Genomic DNA, 19,776 nt, shown 5'->3' on the forward strand with positions numbered 1-19,776 from the left:
AATACATCAATAATTACAAACATCAATTAATGAGAGTGTCAGGCTTAATTTTTTTAAGATTCAACAATGTTCTATCTAGAAGAAATTTATTTTTAATATAATGATATAGGTGTATGAAAAGAATTAGTCAGTGTGATAGTATACTCCCAGCTACTTGGAAGGCTGAGGCAGGAGAATTTAAATTCAAGGCCAGCCTGGAAAACTTAGTGAGATCCCATCTTTAAAAAAAAAAAAAGCTAAGGATGTAGTTCAGTGGTAGATCACTTTTCTAGCATGTGCAACACTCTGGGTTCATTTCCCAGTAGCACAACAACAACAACAAAAGATGGAATTAGATGTACCATTTAAGCAAAGCTGTAGTGGATATATAATAGTACCAGGCAAAGCAGATTTTAGAATAAGAAATATTGAGAAAGATAAAGGAAAACATGACATAATTGTTTTTGTTAGTATTCTCATTGCTATAACCCAAAATACCTGATGACTACAACTTGGAGGAAGAAATATTTGCTCATAACAAATTAGAGGTTTCAGTCCATATTAGGCTGGGCCAAATCTGTGGAGCTCAGGCATGGCAGCAGGAAATGGAAGGAACAACAGTTATATATGTAGTCCCCAAGGCCACAAACTCAAAACATACCTTTCTTCTTTCCTTATCACCCAATAAGTCATTAATCCATCAATGGATTTATATATTGAGGCGGTTAGAACCCTCATGAGTTAATTATTTTACCTCTGAACACTTTTTGATTTGGCAATACATGAGCTTTTCCAAGGAGATATCCTATATCCACACCATTGTGATAGTCAGTTCACCAAGAAAACATAACCATCTTAAATGTATAAGTGCCAAGCCAGAGTGTAAAACTATATGAATCAAAGATGATAGCCACTGAAAAGAGAAATAGACACGTCTACAATTATACTTAGATACTTCAATACTCCTTTCTCAGTAACTGAAAGAACAAGTAGAGAAAAAAAAATTAACAATGGTAAAGAAGACCTCAGCAACATTCTCAACCAACTTGACTTAACCTTCATAGAAAACATTAATCAATAGAATACATACTATTCTCAATTACACATGGAATGTTCAGCAAGACATACCACATCCTGGGTTTAAGCCTTATCAAATCTTAAATAATTTAAGTCATAGAGTTATTCTTTGATAACAGTAAGATTAAACTAGAAATCAACAGCAGAATGATATTAGCCAGGCAAGATGGCACATGCTTGTAATCCCAGTACTTGGGAAGCTGAGACAGGAGGATTGCACGTTCCTTGTCAACCTCTGCTACTTAGCGAGGCCCTCTGCAATTTAGTGAGATCCTGTTTAAAAAAAAAAAAAAAAAAAAAAACAGGGCTAGTGGTATAGCTCAGAAGTAGACTACCCCTGGATTCAATCCTCAGTACTAAAAAAAAATGATATTTATAAAATCTTCAAAAACAGTAATAGTCTTCTAAATAAGTTATGGATCAAAAAGGATAAAAAAGTTAAAATTAGAAAATATTTTGAACTGACAGAATATAAAAATGACACATCAAAATGTGCAGGTAGTAGCTAACGGGGTGCTTAAAGTGAAGGATGTTTACAACATTAAATGTTTATATAAGAAGAGAGTTTCATCAGTGATCTGAGTTTCAACTAAAAAAAGAACAAATTAAACCCAAAGTAAACAAAAGAAAGAAAATAATAAAAAGTAGAAATCAATAATATTGAGAAAAATATATATAAATGTTTAAAACAAAAGTTAACAGAAACAAAAGCTATTTTTAAAGGACCAAAAAATTTGAATAGTTCTAGCTTTCTTTTTGGGACAGCAAGAGCCCCGCCTTTGTCATCCATACCAACCAGTGCACAGTGCTACTAGGTTTTTACCTTGTACAGAATATCTAGTCACATCTCATCTCTGCTCTGACTGACAAGATATTTCCAAGTCATCAAAAATTAGCTTCATACTGGACACATAAGAGTCAGTACTGCTACTGATGGCAGTAAAGATTTTTAGTTCCTCCAGTTTAAAAATAAAAAGGTAAGAAAAGTCTATGACATTGTTTCCATGAGCATCAAAATCACCTGAAATATTTTCCTTAAGAAAGAATTCTATATCTTAACTATATTAATATATTATTTAGTAATTTATTATGCACTAGAAACTGAGAAATACTGCAAGGGTGGGGTAGGTGTGGGTTAGGCAGGTCAAGCAAACCATGATAAAAAAAACCCTATTGGTTTTTTGTTGGTTTTGCGCTACTTAGAATTGAACCCAGGACACTCTACCAATGAGCTATATCCCAAGACTTTTGTATTCATTTTGTGAGAGGGCCTCACTAAGTTGTCCACTGACTTCAAATTTGTGATCCTCCTACCTCAGCCTCCAGAGTAGCTGAGATTACAGGCACGTACCACCTACAGCTATTATTTCCATTATTGGCTGATGATGATTATACCTCTATGGAGTGATCTTTGGGAAAAATTAAAGGAGGCATCACTACAGAAAGATTGCCAAAGAATTCCAATTATTATCAGGCATGCTTGTTTTCACACACACAAAAAAAAACTAATGCGATCAAGCCCAAGTCATATTTTCCCCTTAGCCATTCAGAGCTTAATATATTCCTTAGAGTGCATTTGTAGAAGAGAAAAGCAAGTTTCTAAATAAATATTCACAAAAGTCTCCCTCTTCTTTTTTTTTTTTTTTGTGTGTGTGTGTTTGTGGTACTAGTGATTGAGCACAGGGACATTCTACCTCTGAGCTATATCCTGAGCCCTATTTTATTTTGAAACAGAATCTTACTAAGTAGCTGAGGGTGGCCATGAACCTGCAATCTTCCTGTCTCAGCCTCCCAAGTACTGGGATTATTCATAAGTGTATACCACCATGCCCAGCTATACCTCATCTTCTTCTTTTTTTTTTCCTTTTTTTCTGATAAACCTCCAGCCCTATTATTTATTCTTTACTTTTAAACAGGGTCTCGCTGAGTTGCAAAAGGCCTAAGTAGCTGAGGCTGTCTGTGAACTGCAATCCTCCTGTCTCAGCCTCCCAAATGCTGGGATTACAAGGATGCGCCACCACACCCGGCTGGCTATACCTCATTTTCTAAGGAGAGATGTGGCAGGCAGAAAGCAAACAGCCTAAGAGACTTTCTTCCTAGCTTCTGAATTTCATAAACCTAAATATCACTCTATTGTACCTCAGGTGGCAGCAGGCAGGGAAATAAGGTCAAAGTAAAGACAAATGAAGAAAAGTTTTTGAAACTACTTTCAACCAGACCTTTGACAGGAAGATACGCTCTACAGTGACCCATTCAGATTAAGAATGGACACAGGTGAAACAGTGAGAGGAGGAGGCACCTGCTCAGCCATCCAGACTCCTCACAGCTCACGCCATGGCCAGATAACATCAGGGGATAGAAATGTCTGGACAACAGAACATTTAACCAGGAGGTCACCAGGGAAATGAAACCCCTTGGGGCCTTGACAAAGTACCAAGTATGTCATCAATTAGAAAACATGCCAGGCGTTGTGACACACACTTGTAATCCCAGCATTCAGGAGGCTGAGACAGGAGGACTGCAGTTCACAGCCAGCCTCAGCTACTTGGTGAGGCCCTTTGCAACTCAGTGAGACCTGGTTTCAAAACAGAGAATAAAAATTAGGGCTGGGGGTGTAGCTGAGAGGTAGAATGCCCCTGGGTTCCATCCCCAGTACCCCCCCCCAAAAAAAGGGAACAAAACATTGTTCTGAGCCCTTGAGCTAAGTGGTCTACCTCTGTGATGTGCGCGCGCACACACACACACACACACACACACACACACACACACAGAGCTTTCAGGAAAAATCTAGCATTTATGAAGGGGGTAAACTCTACCTCTATAAATTATCATGTACAGTCAAGCACTTCGAAAATATTTATTATGACATTATTCATTATCAATGAAAAAAGATAAAAGTTTATATACAAAGTCACAAAGGGAGTGGCAGGGCTGGACCAGCAGTCCCCCAGCAGCCAAATGAAGCTGGGTCCATTCCCAGCCCCTGTGGCAATGGGTTCCAGTCCTCAGACCCATTCAGAGACTTTCACTGATGCCAGAGACACGTTCCCAGAATAGGCAACAGTGGGAGGAAAGCAGGAGGGGAGACCCTGCTGACATGAATTCAATAAGGGGTTAAAAAACAATGCCCTGGAAGCACCCCAGCAGTAAAATTGTCCTCTGAGGTACAAAGATGCAGTTTCAAAATCGCTCCGAAAATGCAGACGACAAAAACATGCCACAGGAAACGCGGGTGAAACAGTGAGATCTACACGAGCAGCCGGGAGCCGTGTATGAACTTGTTCAGGCCCCACAGGTTGCTCTCACCCCTGTTGGACATGCGCCTCTGGCACTGCTTGCAGCGAGGATACTTCTCACACTGGTCCAACAGGAACAGCTTGTCAGAAGCCCTGAGAAGAGGAGAGAAGAGTGAAATAGTAGTTGACAGGTGTCCTCCAAGTTACCGGAGGCTCACACCCGCTCCTGGCCTGCAGCTCACCCCAGATCCAGGCATCTCGCACTAGTAAACCACCACTCTCCCCTCCAGTACATCGGAAGTGGTGCCTTCGCCGCAAACAGTCCCCTCTGGCCCTCCTCTCCATCCACACCCACCCAAACCCACTAAGAACAAGGACGGCCAAGGTCACACAGCCAGCAAAGCACCACTCTGAAGACTCTGTGTCTGGGGTCCCAGAGACCAGAGATAACATTTGGAGGGAGGCTCAGATGTTAAACTGCTGGTTAAACACCTGCAGAGCTTTAAGAGTACACATGCAATAGGAGGCCAGAGTGTCCGGAGGGTGAAGGGCAGGAGAGAAAGTGGAGACAAGAAGAAAGAGGAGATGAAAGGAGCAGCAGGGGCTGCTTTTCCATGATTCTTCTTGCCTAGGCAAGCCAGTCTCTGCTGAGCTCCCTGCCCCATCATCATTTCTAAAAGGGTGGAATTCTATAAAGAGGAGTAAGAGGGCCTCCTTAAAGGAAAAGAGAAGAAATAGCCTTGGAAGTGGGTAGGGAAGAACCGCCTTGCTCACCTTGGTAATGGGACAGATGGCACGTGCTAACGGCGTACATGTGAAGTTTGCTTTTGCTTCCCACATCCACCCCTTCTTTCTATCAATTGCTACCTTGAGCTCTGCACACAACTAGGTCCTTGGGTAACAGGTCTACTCCACCATGTCCCTGAAGCAGATTTGTTAATCTACCACTAAATAACATGTTCCTGTAGCAGATTCATAACCTACCACTTATGTCCTGTGTTCCCTCTATCCTTTCCCATCCTGCTGACCAAGCATCTGAATAAAATCTCCTGGCATTAATCTCACTGCTTTTACCTACTTTCCCACAATTTGAGAAAGTGGCTTGAACTCTCCAATCTACCTTTTTTTTTTTTTTTTGGTGGTACTGGGGATGGAACTCTTCTACCTCTGGGCTACACTCCCAGACCTATTTTATATTTTTATTTTATATAGAAACAGGGTCTGTTAAGCCAGCAAGGCTGGCTTCGAACCTGCATGATCCTCCTGTCTCCGCCTCCCAAGCGCAGGGATTACATGCGTGCACCACCAAACCCGGCCCTCCAATCTCCTTTCCCTTCCTCTTCTCTAGGCCAAACAACCCCCTTCTCCTTTGGAACCTATTTTTACATCATCCCTCGTACTTCCACAGTCATAAAATATGAGTCCCACTCATTAGAAAGACAGGTAAGAAATCCTTTCAAGAAAATATAAAAGAAAAAGAGCTACACCATTATAACAAATGTTACCCATGATAAAAAAAAAATTCATTGATATTTGGCACCTGAAACTATTATTTTAGCATATTCAGGTTTGGTTTTAATAGTTTGATTGTATAGACCTGCCTGGTCTGTTTCATCAAATTTCCCATTATGTAAAATCCTACTTTATATTTGTAAATTACTGCAATTTCTTTCTAATGGTAATACTTTCTTATCTCTTTATTCAACCTCTAAAGCTCCTGTGTAAGCTCAGTCAGGCAAATATTTATTTTCCCATTTTACAAATAAGAAAAGTAAGGCAAAAATATTAGCTGCCGGGACTTCCGGGAAGATGGCGACCGAGAAAAGCGGGGCTTAAGAGCCCCGCTAACAACAAATATCCATTACCACAAAATCAGCACCTTTCAAAGCCAGAAAACAACATCACCAGAGAAACAAAAAAAAATCACCAGGCTCCAGAGAGAAAGCGGACTGAGAACAGAGCCACAGAGGAGATCCTCACGCCCAAGGACGCGGCAGACGCTGCAGCAGCACCATACTGCCGGCGGCACCGGCGAATTCACTGGACGGCCACAGCAAGCCGAGGGGAGCTGCTGCGGAACAGCCAGGCGGGATTTCTCGGCGCAGAGGACATCTAAAGCTCCCAGTGTCTGAGCTCAGCACACGCTGCAGGAATTCAGAGTGGAAATCAAAACCAAGAAAAAAAAAAACACCAGCCCAACAGCAGAGGGCGAAGCAGCGGCGCCATATTGCCACCGGCGGCAGCAGCACCGAATTCACTACAGCTACATCTGCGTACTCAAGAACAGTGAGTCAAATTGCGGGCCACAGCGGAGAAATCCCAGTACTGTACTCACTGGGACTTGACCCAGTGGGAAAGGGGTGGTGGCAGTGATATCACACCATAGGAGAACGTGCAACCTGGCACCCCACACAGTCTAAAGCAGCCTCTATCGACTCTCTGGGTCGGAGACTCTGTGATACAACCCAGTAAAGGAGTAGTGGGGTCTGAGATACTACTGACTCGAGATCCAGAACAACTTAAGTGAAGTCATAGTGACCCAAGGGAAGAACTCAGAGAAGGCACAAACTTCCGAAATCATGGGAAAGAGGAATAATACTGGAGCAATGAATGCTCACAACCCCACAACATCAGACCCCGATAAAACAGAAAATCAGAGATTTCTAGAAGATCAAATCAGGAAAATAACTGTAGAAATAATAGAGGTGCTTCGAAAAGAACTCAGAGAGAGCCAAAAAGAGATAAAGGATGCAATTAATGAAGTAAAGGCCTCAATTCAAAGCACAAACAACCGATTAGAACACATGGAGAACAGAATCTCGCTCTTAGAAGATGATCATTCCAAAAATGAACACATAGTTTCTAATCTAGGAAAAAATATCCGACAGCAGGAATCTGATATTCAAGAAATATGGGCCCATTTTAAGAGAGCTAACCTAAGAATAATTGGAATAGAGGAGGGAAAAGAAAGTGAAACTAAAGGGATCAACAATCTCTTCAAGGAAGTAATAGCAGAAAATTTTCCAGACATAGAGCAAGAGGTCGATATGCAGGTCCAGGAAACGTATAGAACTCCCTTTAGACAGGATCGGAGAAGAGGATCCCCACGCCACATAATTGTCAAAATGACCAATGTGGAAGCCAAGCAGAGAATCTTAAAGGCAACAAAAGCAAAGGGCCAAGTGACATTCAGAGGCAAACCAATTAGAATCACTCCAGACTTCCCAAACCAAGTTATGAGAGCCAGAAGGGCTTGGAGTAACATATTCCCAATTTTGAAAGAAAACAACTTCCAGCCAAAAATTTCCTACCCAGCAAAACTTTCTATCAAATTAGATGGAGAAATAAGAAGCTTCCATGACAAACAGAAACTGAAGGAATTTATGTCTTCAAAACCAGCACTAGAGAAAATACTCAAAGAGATTAACTACAAAGAAGAAATAGGTAACACACATCAGAACTAGAGAAACAAGATTTTCCATCCAACAGACAACTAAGATTGGTTATCTGTGGAGATTCATTATTTATGTTAGTCTGTTACCTATCTCTAAAGGGTATTGTTTGCCTTTATTGTTGTTAATTTTTAGGATTTCTAGTTGGAATATTAATATACCTTCAGATATAGCATTTTTGAAATATTTTATCCCATTCTATTAGTAACTGTTAACTCTGTTTACATTGTCTTTGGATATACAATATGTTTTTTATTTTTTAGGGAGTTTGTATACTCTTCTGTTGCCTGTGCCATTGAAATCATAACCAAGAAATCACTGCCAATTTCAGTATTGTGAGGTTTTATGACCCAGATTTTCTCCTAAAAGTTTATAGTCTTAAGGTTTATATTTAGATCTTTTATCTATTTTGAGTTAATATTTGTATATGGGATTAGGTAAGGGCCCAATTTTATTCTTTTCCATGTAATTATTATTTTTCAACAATATTTAGTTAAAAGATTATTATTTCCACCACCAAATGTTCGTGGAAACCTTGTCAAAAATAACTTGACAATATAGGGAAGAATTTAGCTCTAGGCTTTTATTTAACTCCAATGGTTTATATATCTGCCTTTAGAATAGTACTACACTGTTTCAATTATTGTAGCTTTATATGGTTTGAAATCAGAAAATATATATCTTCTAGCTTTGTTCTTTTTCAAGATCATTGTGGGTACCTAGAGTCCATATTCCATATTAGGATAGATTTTTTTTCTGAAAAATAAATATATAAATATATGATAGTTTCACCTAAAAAATAGAAAAAATAGATTCTCTGGTAAGAAAGAAAGCAAAAAGAAATATTGAAATGTTATCTTTAAGTCATCAAAAGCTTGGTATCAGACAAATGAAACTGTTATGTGAGATTATCATTTTTAATTTTGGATAAATTGCTATAATACTAGATGTCAACTACTAAGCCAAGCATAGGAGGGGGGGATAGGGAGAGAACAGGGTGGGGATTGGGTGGGGGCTGACTGGGCAATGTGTGCATGTATGTCTACAAAAGTATGTATCCCACTATGATGTATGAATACAGTGCACCAAAAATAAAAAAATAAATAAAAATAAAAATAAAAATGACATGGTAACAGTACTAATATCCTAAAAAAAAAAATATTAGCTGCCTCTCCAAAGTTAGGGTTAATTATCAAAGCCAGAACTAAAATGAAGATTCCCTAACTCCAGATTATAAATACACAGTTGGAGAGAGGAGGTTGGTTCCAGATGGGACATCTCATTTTTCCAATTGTCAGTCTTACCCACAGCCCCCTGACTCTGCTCCATTTCATAAGCCTTGGAAGACTTCAGATTATAAACTCACTCTCTCTACTTCCAAATAATTCTCTCCAAAAAGAATCCCTACCCATCACAAACAGAAAATAAAGCCACCCTGAGCAGAGGCAATGGTTAGGGAGAGGTTGGCAAACACTTGGCGTACAACATGGCAATCTCCAGTCCCTTGTCCATAACAGACATTGCTAATCAATCACAGCAGCATCCCCCCACTCAACACAGACTTTCTTTCTCCACCAAATTTTCTAGACAACCACTACTAGTCAAACAGGATTTGGCACTTGAATCCTGTCTGCCCTTCCAGGATTAGAGGAAAGTAAACAAGAAGCAAGGGAGTTTTCTTTACAAAAAACTTCTGGTTTCAATCAGGTACTACCGTTCAAAAGCCTTTTCCTCCAGATCCTTCTGCTTCTTCATAGCAGTGCTCCTTTCCCAGTCCTCCTGCAAGCATTTGTTGATCTTGTTCACCCGCTCCAGCTCAGCAGTTCTGTCTGCCAAGTGCCTGGAGAGAAAAAAAACAGGTTGACTCCATTCATAACTCAGAAGAAGATGCACCAACCATGAGGACCCCATTCCTCTTATGTTAAATTAAACAGAAAACCTTCTGGCTTTGCTATTCTTTGAAATATACCAACAGGCACGGACACTGTAAATGCGTAGTGAAACCTCTAGCTGCCAAGTAATTTATGAGTCAAGGACCTTTCATCTTCAATCACAGTTTAAATTAGCAGGGTTGAAATCTTTTTCCAATTAACAACTTCAGCCTTTAAAGCCATTAATTCCCTTTGAAGCTAATTTAACTCATCTGAAGAGTTGTCACAAATGGATTTCTTATACTGTATGTTTCTTCCCTTTTATTTCAGTTCCTCAGCTGTCAGTAATCAGCCTGCTGGTTGCTGCAGGCATTTTGCAAGACAAAGTATACAGGCATGCAAATAAAAGTCTAGAAATAGGTAAGAAATAGAAGTGATTATGCAAGAGAAAGGAAACCGAGAAAATATCTAACTCGGTGAAGAAGGCAGGCAGGGAGCAAGTCGTGTCTAGTGAAGGCCATGTCACCCACACCGAGACTGCAAAGTGGAAGCTCTCTTCAAGTACAGTGTCTCACTCCTCCTGGTGGTGTGTTCCAGCACTGGTCTCTACACTCACCATCACTCCTGTTCAAATTATATCACCATTAACCTCGTTCAATTTATTTATATCACCATCAGCCTGGTTCAAATTGTTTATATGTGTCTCTTTCTTGCCAAAATTATACCTTTACCATAAGTTCTCATCAATCTACAAAGAATGTCACTGAATATGACTGCTGATTCTAAAAGGCTTTCATGGTAATGTAGCAACAGCCACTGGGTGTCAGGATCCTCCAATAAAAATCACTACTGTACACTAGAAGTTCAGTTTTTCCTAAAATAGCAGAGCCACCTTTTTTTATCTAACAAGCACTGGCTCAACAGTTATTGTGAGGATATTATAAATTAAATATAAAATATATAAAAAGTACCAATGCCTTCCAGATAATGGGGATTGACTAAATGACTAAATATATCCACTGTTTTTCAGACACTCGTCATAGATTTTTTTTATTGTGGTTAAAAAAATGCAGACTTAATCAGTCTAAAGTTCACGGTTATTTGGTGTTGCATATATTCACATTGTCATGCAACTAATCTCCAAAACTCTTTTCCCCTTGCACAACTGAAACTCTATACCTGTTAAACAATTCTTCATTTCTTCCTCCTCCAGACCCTAGCAACTGCCATTCTACTTTGTTTCTGTTATTTTGACCTTTCTAGGTACTTTATATAACTGGAATAATATAATATTTGGGGTTCATGGCTGGCTTATTTTATTTAGCATAATATTCTCAAAATTCATCCATGTTGTACATGTGTCAGAATTTTCCCCTCCTGGCTATGTATCCAAAAGAATGGAAAATAGAAACTTAAGAGATACTTGCTAAACCATGATTGTAGAAGCCCTTATTCACAATAGCAGAGAAGTAGAAGCAACGCAAATGTCTAACTATAGATGAATAAGCAAACCATACACACACACATACATATGCATATATATACACTGTATATATGTATATATACATACATATATACATATATATACATACAGATGTATGTATATATATGTATATACATGTGTATATGTATACATATACATACATATATATGTATATGTGTATATACATATATATGTGTATGTGTGTGTGTGTGTGTATATATATATATATACACACACACTGTCCCATACAATACAAGGGATCAAGGGATCTCTGACCAGAGCTCTAACAAGAAAAAATCAAGACCACCATTTGTATTTATTCAGAGTCTTATGGTTTATACATGCTCTCACATTCATTTCATTCTTGTAGTAACAATAAGTAAGGGAAGTATGAACATCCTAGGTCTTCATATAAGGAAAAGAAGGCTCTGAGACTCTATGATATTGGGTCACATAATTTAGAAGTAACAAAGTTTAACCCTTCTGACTCAATACACACATATGTATATATACATACCTATACATACATACAATGAAATGTTTTCCAACCAAAAAGAGAATGAAATCCCATCATTTGTGGCAACATAAATGGAACTGGAGGATATCATGTTAAGTGAAATATATACCAAATTTATATAATAATTCTTTCTAAAGTCAATTGAAATGACTTTGGCACTTTACTTGCCAAATACCAGACTCTTGGCATTTATCCTAGTAAGTAGTTATCTGTCCATACAAACACACCTGAATATTCAGAAAAGCTTTTTTTTTGCCATAGTCAAAAACTGAAAATAACACAAGTGTCAATCAACAGATTAATAAACAAAATTTGGTATTTATATACAATGGAATACTACCCAACAATAAAAAGAATAAAGATATTGTTACACGGCCTGCTAGTTGAGATTTAATGTCCCATAGACACCACTAATGCAAACCCATGAAACCTTGCAAAGCACTGACCTCCAGCCTTTGTGGCTACTGGTGCCCATGACTCTGACTTTACTTCCTCTAGAGCCACATTCAGAGTTAATAAAATTTACAAAAACACAGCTCAATTTCAAAAAATAATTAATTAAAAGAAGCCAGACTCCCCCCCATAAAAAAAGGAACATATACTATATGGTTCCATTTATATAACACCCTAGGAAATCCAAACTATCCTATAATGACAGAAGGCATATAAGTGGTTCTTTGAAGAGGGGTCCTGGGAAAGAGTGAAGGGAAGAATTACAAATGGGCACAAGGAAACTTCTTAGGGTGATGGACATGTTGATTATCTTGGTTGAGGTGATGCTTTCACTGCCATATATCAAAACTTTTACCCCTTAAAAACATGTAGTTTACTATATGTCAAGTATATCTCAAAAAAGTTAATTTTGGGGGGGAGAGAAACAGTAGGAAAGTTATGCCTTTCCTTAGGCCTACACAAATCTTCTTAGGCTGCAACCATCTCTCTTCACCATGACAATGCCTTATGAGCCTTTTAGGATTACTGTAATCTTTTCATCTGTAAGCAGTATAACATTTGATTTGTAAACCACGGAAATCTGGTGAAAATAAAATTGCATACTCAGAGAAAAAATTAGAGTAAATTTTATTAACTCTGAATGTGGCTCTAGAGGAAGTGAAGTCAAAGTCATGGGCACCAGTAGCCACAAAGGCTGGAGGTCAGTGCTTTACAGGATTTCATGAGTTTGCATTAGTGGTGTCTATAAGGCATTAAATCTCAACCAGCAGGCCGCAGGCTCTGAACAAAACATCATTCCCTGGCCCTGCTGAGTTTGGGCCTGAAAAAACATGGTGGCTTGCTGCCAATTAGAGACTCCTGTTTGCCTAAGAACTATATCTTGCTAAAGAGGCTCTAGGGGACAAACTCAAAAGTCTGATAATATGAGACAGATTCATAGAGACAATTATATATCCCCAGCATAGGCCTTAATATAAAGGAATAACAAATAGACATAGAATTCTCACACAAAAAGAAAGAGGATGTCAAGACAACAAAAATACAAACCTGAGAACTCTGAAAACATGAGAATGAATATCAATAAGAAAACAAACTTCCACAATTCAATACAAAGAAGATCAGCAATACTGAGCTGCAGAAAATGCCAAAAGGACATTTAGAATTTCTATTTTCAATATGATCAAAGGCTTTGGAAATGAAATCAGAGAAAATGTACAGGAAATAAAAGAACATATCCCTAAAGAAATTGAAGCCCTAAGTAAGAACCAAAAAGAGGCTTTGAACAAGATGAAGGAGACAATAAATAAATTAAAGACCTTAATAGAAACCACCTCTGTGACACTAAATCACATAGAAAATAGAGTCTTACTATTGGAAATTAACACATTCAAAACTGACCACACAGTCAACAATAGAGAAGACAAAACAACAGCATGACCAGAACATCTAAAAAATATAGTATAATATGAAACAATCTAACATGGATTATAGGCATTGAGGAAGGTTTAGAAGCACAAAACAAGGGTATTATAAACCTCTTCAGAGAAATATTAGATAATTTTCCAAACTTAGTAAAAGAGTTGGACATCCATGTACAGGAGTCATTCAGACAACCAACATACAAAATCAAAGAACTTCTCTATGCCACATAATAATCAAAATGACTAACATAAAGGCCAAGGAAATAATCTTAAATGTATCAAAACAAGAGAACAGACAACATATGGGAGCAAAACCAATAATAATCACTCCAGGTTTCTCAACCCAAGTCATGCAAGCTAGGACGAACTGGTATAATGTACTCCAGATCCTGAAAAAAGAGCAACTTCCAACCAAAAATTCTATATCCAACAGAAATATCATTCAAAATTGATGAAGAGCAAGCCAGGTGTGGTAGTGCATGCTTGTAATCCCTGCACTTGGGAAGCTGAGACAGGAGGATCGCACAGGTTCAAAGCCAGCCTCAGCTACTGAGTGAGGCTCTCAGAAACTTAGTGAAACCATGTTTCCAAATAAAATATAAAATAGGTCTGGGAATATAGCCCAGAGGTAGAAAGCCTCTGGGTTCCACCCCCAGTACCACACACACACACACACAAAAAAAAAAATTGATGAAGAGCTGGGCACACAACTGTAATCCCTGTACTTGGGAGACTGAGACAGGAGGATCACAGATTCAAGGACAGCCTTAACAAGTACGGAGACTCTCATTAACCTAGCAAGAACCTGTTTTCAAGCAAGAAATAAAATTGGGTTGAGGTGTAGCTCAAAGGTAGAATGTCTCTGAGGTCAGTCCCTAATACCATAAAAAAAATTGATGGAGAAATAAAAACCTTCCAAGACAAGCATAAACTAAAAGAATTAATGACTACCAATCTGGCACTATAGAAAATATTTAAAGAATTAAAGTATATCTGGGCATAGTGGCACATGCTTGTAAGCCCATCATTTGGGAGGCAGAGACTCTAGGATCATGGTTCACAGACAGCCTCAGCTACTTAGTGAGGCCAATAAAACTCTGTTTTAAAAAATAAAAGGACTAAAAAATAGGATTGGCGGTGTCATTCAGAGGTATAAAGGCCCTGGATTCCATCTCCAGTGCCACAAAAAAAGAAAATTAAAATACAAAGAAAAAAAAGAAATACCAGAACCAGAGTAGTGTCAAAAATTAAAATAAGAACTAATAAATAGATGGCATTAAACTAAAACATTTCTGTGGCGCAAACAAAACCATTAATAGTCTAAAGAGAGCCTACAAAATGGTAGATGTTTGCCAGCTATTCCTCTGATAGAGGACCAATATTTAGAATATACAAAGTACTAGCCGGGTGTGGTGGCGCACACTTGTAATCCCCACGCTTGGGAGGCAGAGACAGGAGGATCGTGCAGGTTCAAAGCCAGCCACGTGCGCTGGCTTAGGAGACCCTGTTTCCAAATAAAAATGTAAAAATAGGTCTGGGAGTATAGCCCGGAAGTAGAAGGGCTTCCAGGAACCCCAGTACCACAAAAAAAAAAAAAAAACCTGTACCTATTAGCCAGGTGTGGTGGCGCACACTTGTAAATCCCAGCATTTGGGAGGCTGATACAGGAAGATTGTGGTTTGCAGACAGCCTCAGCTACTTGTTGAGGCCCTCCACAACTCACTGAGACCCTGTTTCAAAAAAATAAAGAATAAAAAATAGGCCTGGAGGTATAGCTTGAAGGTAGAATGCCCCTGGATTCCATTTCCAATACAGCAAAAAAATTTAAAAAAAAAAATAAGAAGAGTAGTTGCCTTTGGATAGAGCTATTTTGGAACTCTGAGTACCTCAATAATTTTGGCTAATCAAGGATCTAAGAATTAATGAACATCTTCAAAGAAGAAACTAAAGTTCTCTGTAGCAATCTGGTATGCAGTTAGAAGCAGGAGATATGGGCAGTGGAAATACTTGGGGGGAGATATGGAGATATTCAAAGACTGAAAGCCAATCAGGAACTCTAAAAATTCCTGAACTGGTTGGGTGACCAATTGGGCATTTTAAGAAACTGGATGTCTGATATTTAAACTTATATGTACTGAAGTGATATAAATTTATCCTGCCTACTTACCACTTTCCCCATAACCCTCACAATGAAAAGGAAGATTAGACGTTGCGACCTACACACACACACACACACACACACACTGAGTGTCATGCCTGGGTTTACTTGAGTATGACACTACATTTGTGGCTCACATTGTTCTTCTCCTGGGTAGTGCTGGTATAGACAACTCTTTTGAGGAAGAAAACAGACCAAATACTGTTTGTAAATGAAGGTGTCACCACCAATCATATTAACATGTACAGGGAGGGAGGAGAGGGAGAGGGTAGGTGCAGAGGAAAACACACCAAGAGATGATGGATGTATAGATGAATGCATCACTTTGAAATTCACTACAATATATAATAACAATGCACCAATAAAAATTTTTTTAAAAGAAGCTACACTAAAATGAGAAAGAAAAATATGGGGAGGGAAATGGAGGGAGACATGGGGTAAAGAGGGCTTTAAAAATTATTTAATAACCCTTTCTTCATAGGGTGGATTGTAAGCATAAAACTCACAACAATGTCTCTTACTCTTAACTCAATGTGTTAGCTATTATTTTGTATCTTCTTACCTTCAATTCTGAGAGAGAGGGAGATAGAGAAGAGGAGAAAGAGAAGGAGGAAGTAGAAAAGGAAAAGGAAAAGGAGGAGGAGGGATGGGAGACCTGCTTACTCCCTCTTTGTCTTCTGGAGCATCTGCAGATCCCGCTTCTGGTCCACCAGCTGGTTCAGGATGGCTTTCCTCTTGAGGTTAGCAGCTGCTTCCAGCTGGTGCTTCATGTAATTCTGGTCTCGCTTTCGCTTTTCCACCACCAGTTCACCCTCATTCTTACCAAAGATGGGCTCAGAGGAGTCTGGTTCAAACACAGGCAACTGGGGAAATCTGTTCCTTATCTGAAACAGGGACATACATAATGCAGATTATAATTCTACTAGGAGAAGAACATTATGCACAACTCTGTGATGTAGTAAAATATAATACCTTATGGAAAGGAACAAGGAGCCTGAAAACCACCAAATGCGCAACACTAAGAGTATTCATGTTATTATTATATTTATACATATTTACAGAATGCTACCGAAGCAGTGCACAATTTTAAAAATAATACTAATTGAGCCCGGTGTGGTGGCACACGCTTGTAATCCCAGCGCTTGGGAGGCTGAGACAGGAGGATCACACAGGTTCGAAGCCAGCCTCAGCTACTTAATGAGGCTCTCAGCAACTTAGTGAGACCCTGTTTCCAAATAAAAATTAAATGGGTCTGGGAATATAGGCCAGAAGTAGAAAGCCGCTGGGTTCCACCCCCAGTATCACCAAATAATAATAATAATAATAATAATAATAATAATAATAATAGCCATTTACCTGAGCATCCAATGCTCTCTTATAACACTGGGCTTCTTCCATCTTGTCTTTTAAATATTTGGCTCTTTGTGCAGCAAGTCTAGCATTTAAGAACAGGAGAGGGGGAGCAGTTTGTTACAGTCTTTAGCAGTACAGATATACATTATCAAAACATGTTCAGTGAGTAGTAACAGGAATTAAAACATGGCAAATAAAGATGTTTCCTTCTGGAAACTTCTATCTTAAAAAAAATAATTCAAATCCATAGGCTAGTGAACAACATGCTTAATAAAGGACAGACAGGTCAGGTATAAGTAGATGACCAACCACATTGTCCAAATATGACCAAAACAGCAGACACCCCTCCACCCTCCCTGCCAACTCTTTAAAAGAAATATATATTAGAAGGAAGAAAAAAAAACAATTCATTCTATAAACTGATTTAAGATCCTATTTTAAGATAATTTATCTCATTATAAATTATTATTTATTTTATATAACTTTCAGACAACTCAGATGATCTATAAAGGAAGTGTAATAATGGAACACACACATGTTATATAAATATACATCTTGAGTCATAGAAAATAGCTCATTTGAAGAGTCTCTCCTCATACTATAGTAGCCTCCACAATTGTTCTCCTGAGCATAGTACAGAAATATAGGTCTTCTTAAATATACATGAACTCCATGGACCTAGCCCTATCCCAAGACTCAACTCAATCAAGACCTGAAAATTTGGAATTGGGACTAACATTCTCCAAGTGAGCTGGAATAATGATAATGTCAATTAATAATGTGCATGTAAGCAGAGAGAAAGCTCCTCTACATGGCTTTTCAGTCCCTGGTTCCAGTGCATCCTGGATTCCCGATACATTTCTGCCCTCAGGTTCTATGGGAAACCTTACCTACTCATAACAAAACCTCAGCTTTGCCATGAGGCCACCTCAGAGCATTCTACCTGGGAATGGTATCTTCTCAAGACAAGTACCTTCCCCTGTCTACCAGTACTGGTGATCACAGAACAATACAAAATGATACTCTGTAATTATGATAATTATAGATTGACAACCATTATTATAATGATGGTGAGTTTTTTATTTTTCTGATGAAAAGTTATGTTTTGGTAGGCTGCTAACTGCATTAGTTTGAGTGGTTATAGTAGTGCTAAGAAAACTATCAAAACTGACTCAATCTCACATAAAAACTTCACACAAAAAAAACTGCCTCCATTGCTTAGCACATGTCTAGATAAACTCACTCCTCTGTGAGCTGCACTTGTTCCAGGCGGTCCATTAACTCTTTGTTTTGTCTGTGTTTTATTTCTTTTTCCCGTCTGCTAGCCATTTGCTTCAAAAGGCTTTGGGAATATTCCTCTTGCTTAAGGGCATTGATCTCAGAACTAAGTGGTCGTTTATCAAATAGGAAGGATTTCTAGAATAAAAAGAGATGCAATTCATTTATGCTGGAATCCCCCAGAATAAAGTTAATTATTCAGAAGATTAAAATCCATCAGAAAATCTTTTTTTTTTTTCTAGAAAATTTATTTTACACGGACTCAGTTTCTCTCACAGTCCTGATCTTACATCACTGGAGCAATTTGTGTGGAAAGTTAAAAGAATCATTACCAAAAGAATAATAGTTATGAAAGAATATCTAAGAGTGGGGGAGTACTTTGGCCAGAGACAACACTTCCCCTCAGGGCTCCACTTACTTTATTGGTAATTTTTTTTTTTTTTTTTTTTTTTTTTGTGGTACTGGGAATGGAACCCAGAGGCTTTCTACCTTTGGGCTACAGAAAATCTTTAACTTCTAACATTTGCCCAGACCTCCATACATTGACCAGTTAGTATCAAGATAACCCACAGGATAACACAAGCACGTTCAAGGATGAAATTGAACTAAGCCAAGCTAAGAGAGAAAACATTTCTGAGACACAGATAAAAAGGTTCTGTGGAGTAAGTCCTAGGCTGGTATTGGCAATATCTAGATGGAAAGAAGAAAGGATTCTGAGTGCCTGCCAAAACATCAGTAAGGACACAGAGAAGGTGGAGAGAGAACTGTGAGCCTGGCCATCCTAGATATTGGTGTTCTGACAATGACTGAAATTAAAAATCCTCACACTCCTCCAGCCTGCATTCTGGTGGAGGAGACAAAGAACAAGTAAACAGTACATCTGGTCATTTAAGGCACTGATAAGTGCTATGAAGCCCTTACCCTCTCAAATGACTGGGTGGGAATAGGATTAAATCAGTTGATTGTTAGGGAAGGCTTTCTGTACAAAGGACTAAATCACCTCTGCTGAAAATACCAGAGGGATGTGTGTCCCATGAAGGAGCAGCAGCACCCAGGCATGGTGGTGCATGCATGTAATCTCAGCACTTGGGAGACTGAGAAAGGAGGTTTACAGATTCACAACCAGCCTCAGCAACTTAGTGAGACTCTCAACAACCTAGTAAGACCCTGTTTCAAAATAAAAAAGGGCTGGTGATATATCTTTGAGGTAGAATGCTACTGGATTCAATGCCCAGTACCACCACCACCAAAAATAAAAAGAAACAGCAACAAATGTAAAGATGCTGGATGGGAACAAGTAGGTCATGTTTGATGAGCAGAAAGGGGGGCTCTGTGGCTGAGGTATAGTAAGCAAGAATTAGAAGTTGATGAGCTCAGAGAAGAAAGCAGGACAAGGTAGGGTTTTATGGAACAAAACAAGGAGTTTAGGCTTCATTCTAGTTCAGTAGGATGCCGTTACAGGGATTAAACTGCAGAATGGTATGTTTTGCTAAGAATT

The 19,776-nt window shown here is 38.7% G+C and overlaps 1 protein-coding gene across 1 annotated transcript in view; it reads right to left on the reverse strand.

The window, feature by feature from the left end:
• Positions 1-4,303: 4,303 nt before the first annotated feature.
• Positions 4,304-19,776, reverse strand: part of CCDC81 (coiled-coil domain containing 81) — a gene marked incomplete at both ends in the record, with an annotated part of 53,528 nt that continues 38,055 nt past the window's right edge. Inside the window, 5 exons of the mRNA XM_080700939.1 lie at positions 4,304-4,445; positions 9,459-9,584; positions 16,311-16,531; positions 17,004-17,082; positions 18,244-18,416. Of these exons, the coding sequence (XP_080557065.1) occupies positions 4,304-4,445; positions 9,459-9,584; positions 16,311-16,531; positions 17,004-17,082; positions 18,244-18,416 (741 nt within the window). The remainder of the gene's footprint in view (positions 4,446-9,458; positions 9,585-16,310; positions 16,532-17,003; positions 17,083-18,243; positions 18,417-19,776) is intronic.

This window comes from Muscardinus avellanarius, assembly GCF_963383645.1.
Source record: "Muscardinus avellanarius genome assembly, chromosome: 1".
NCBI classification, from domain to species: Eukaryota; Metazoa; Chordata; class Mammalia; order Rodentia; family Gliridae; genus Muscardinus; species Muscardinus avellanarius.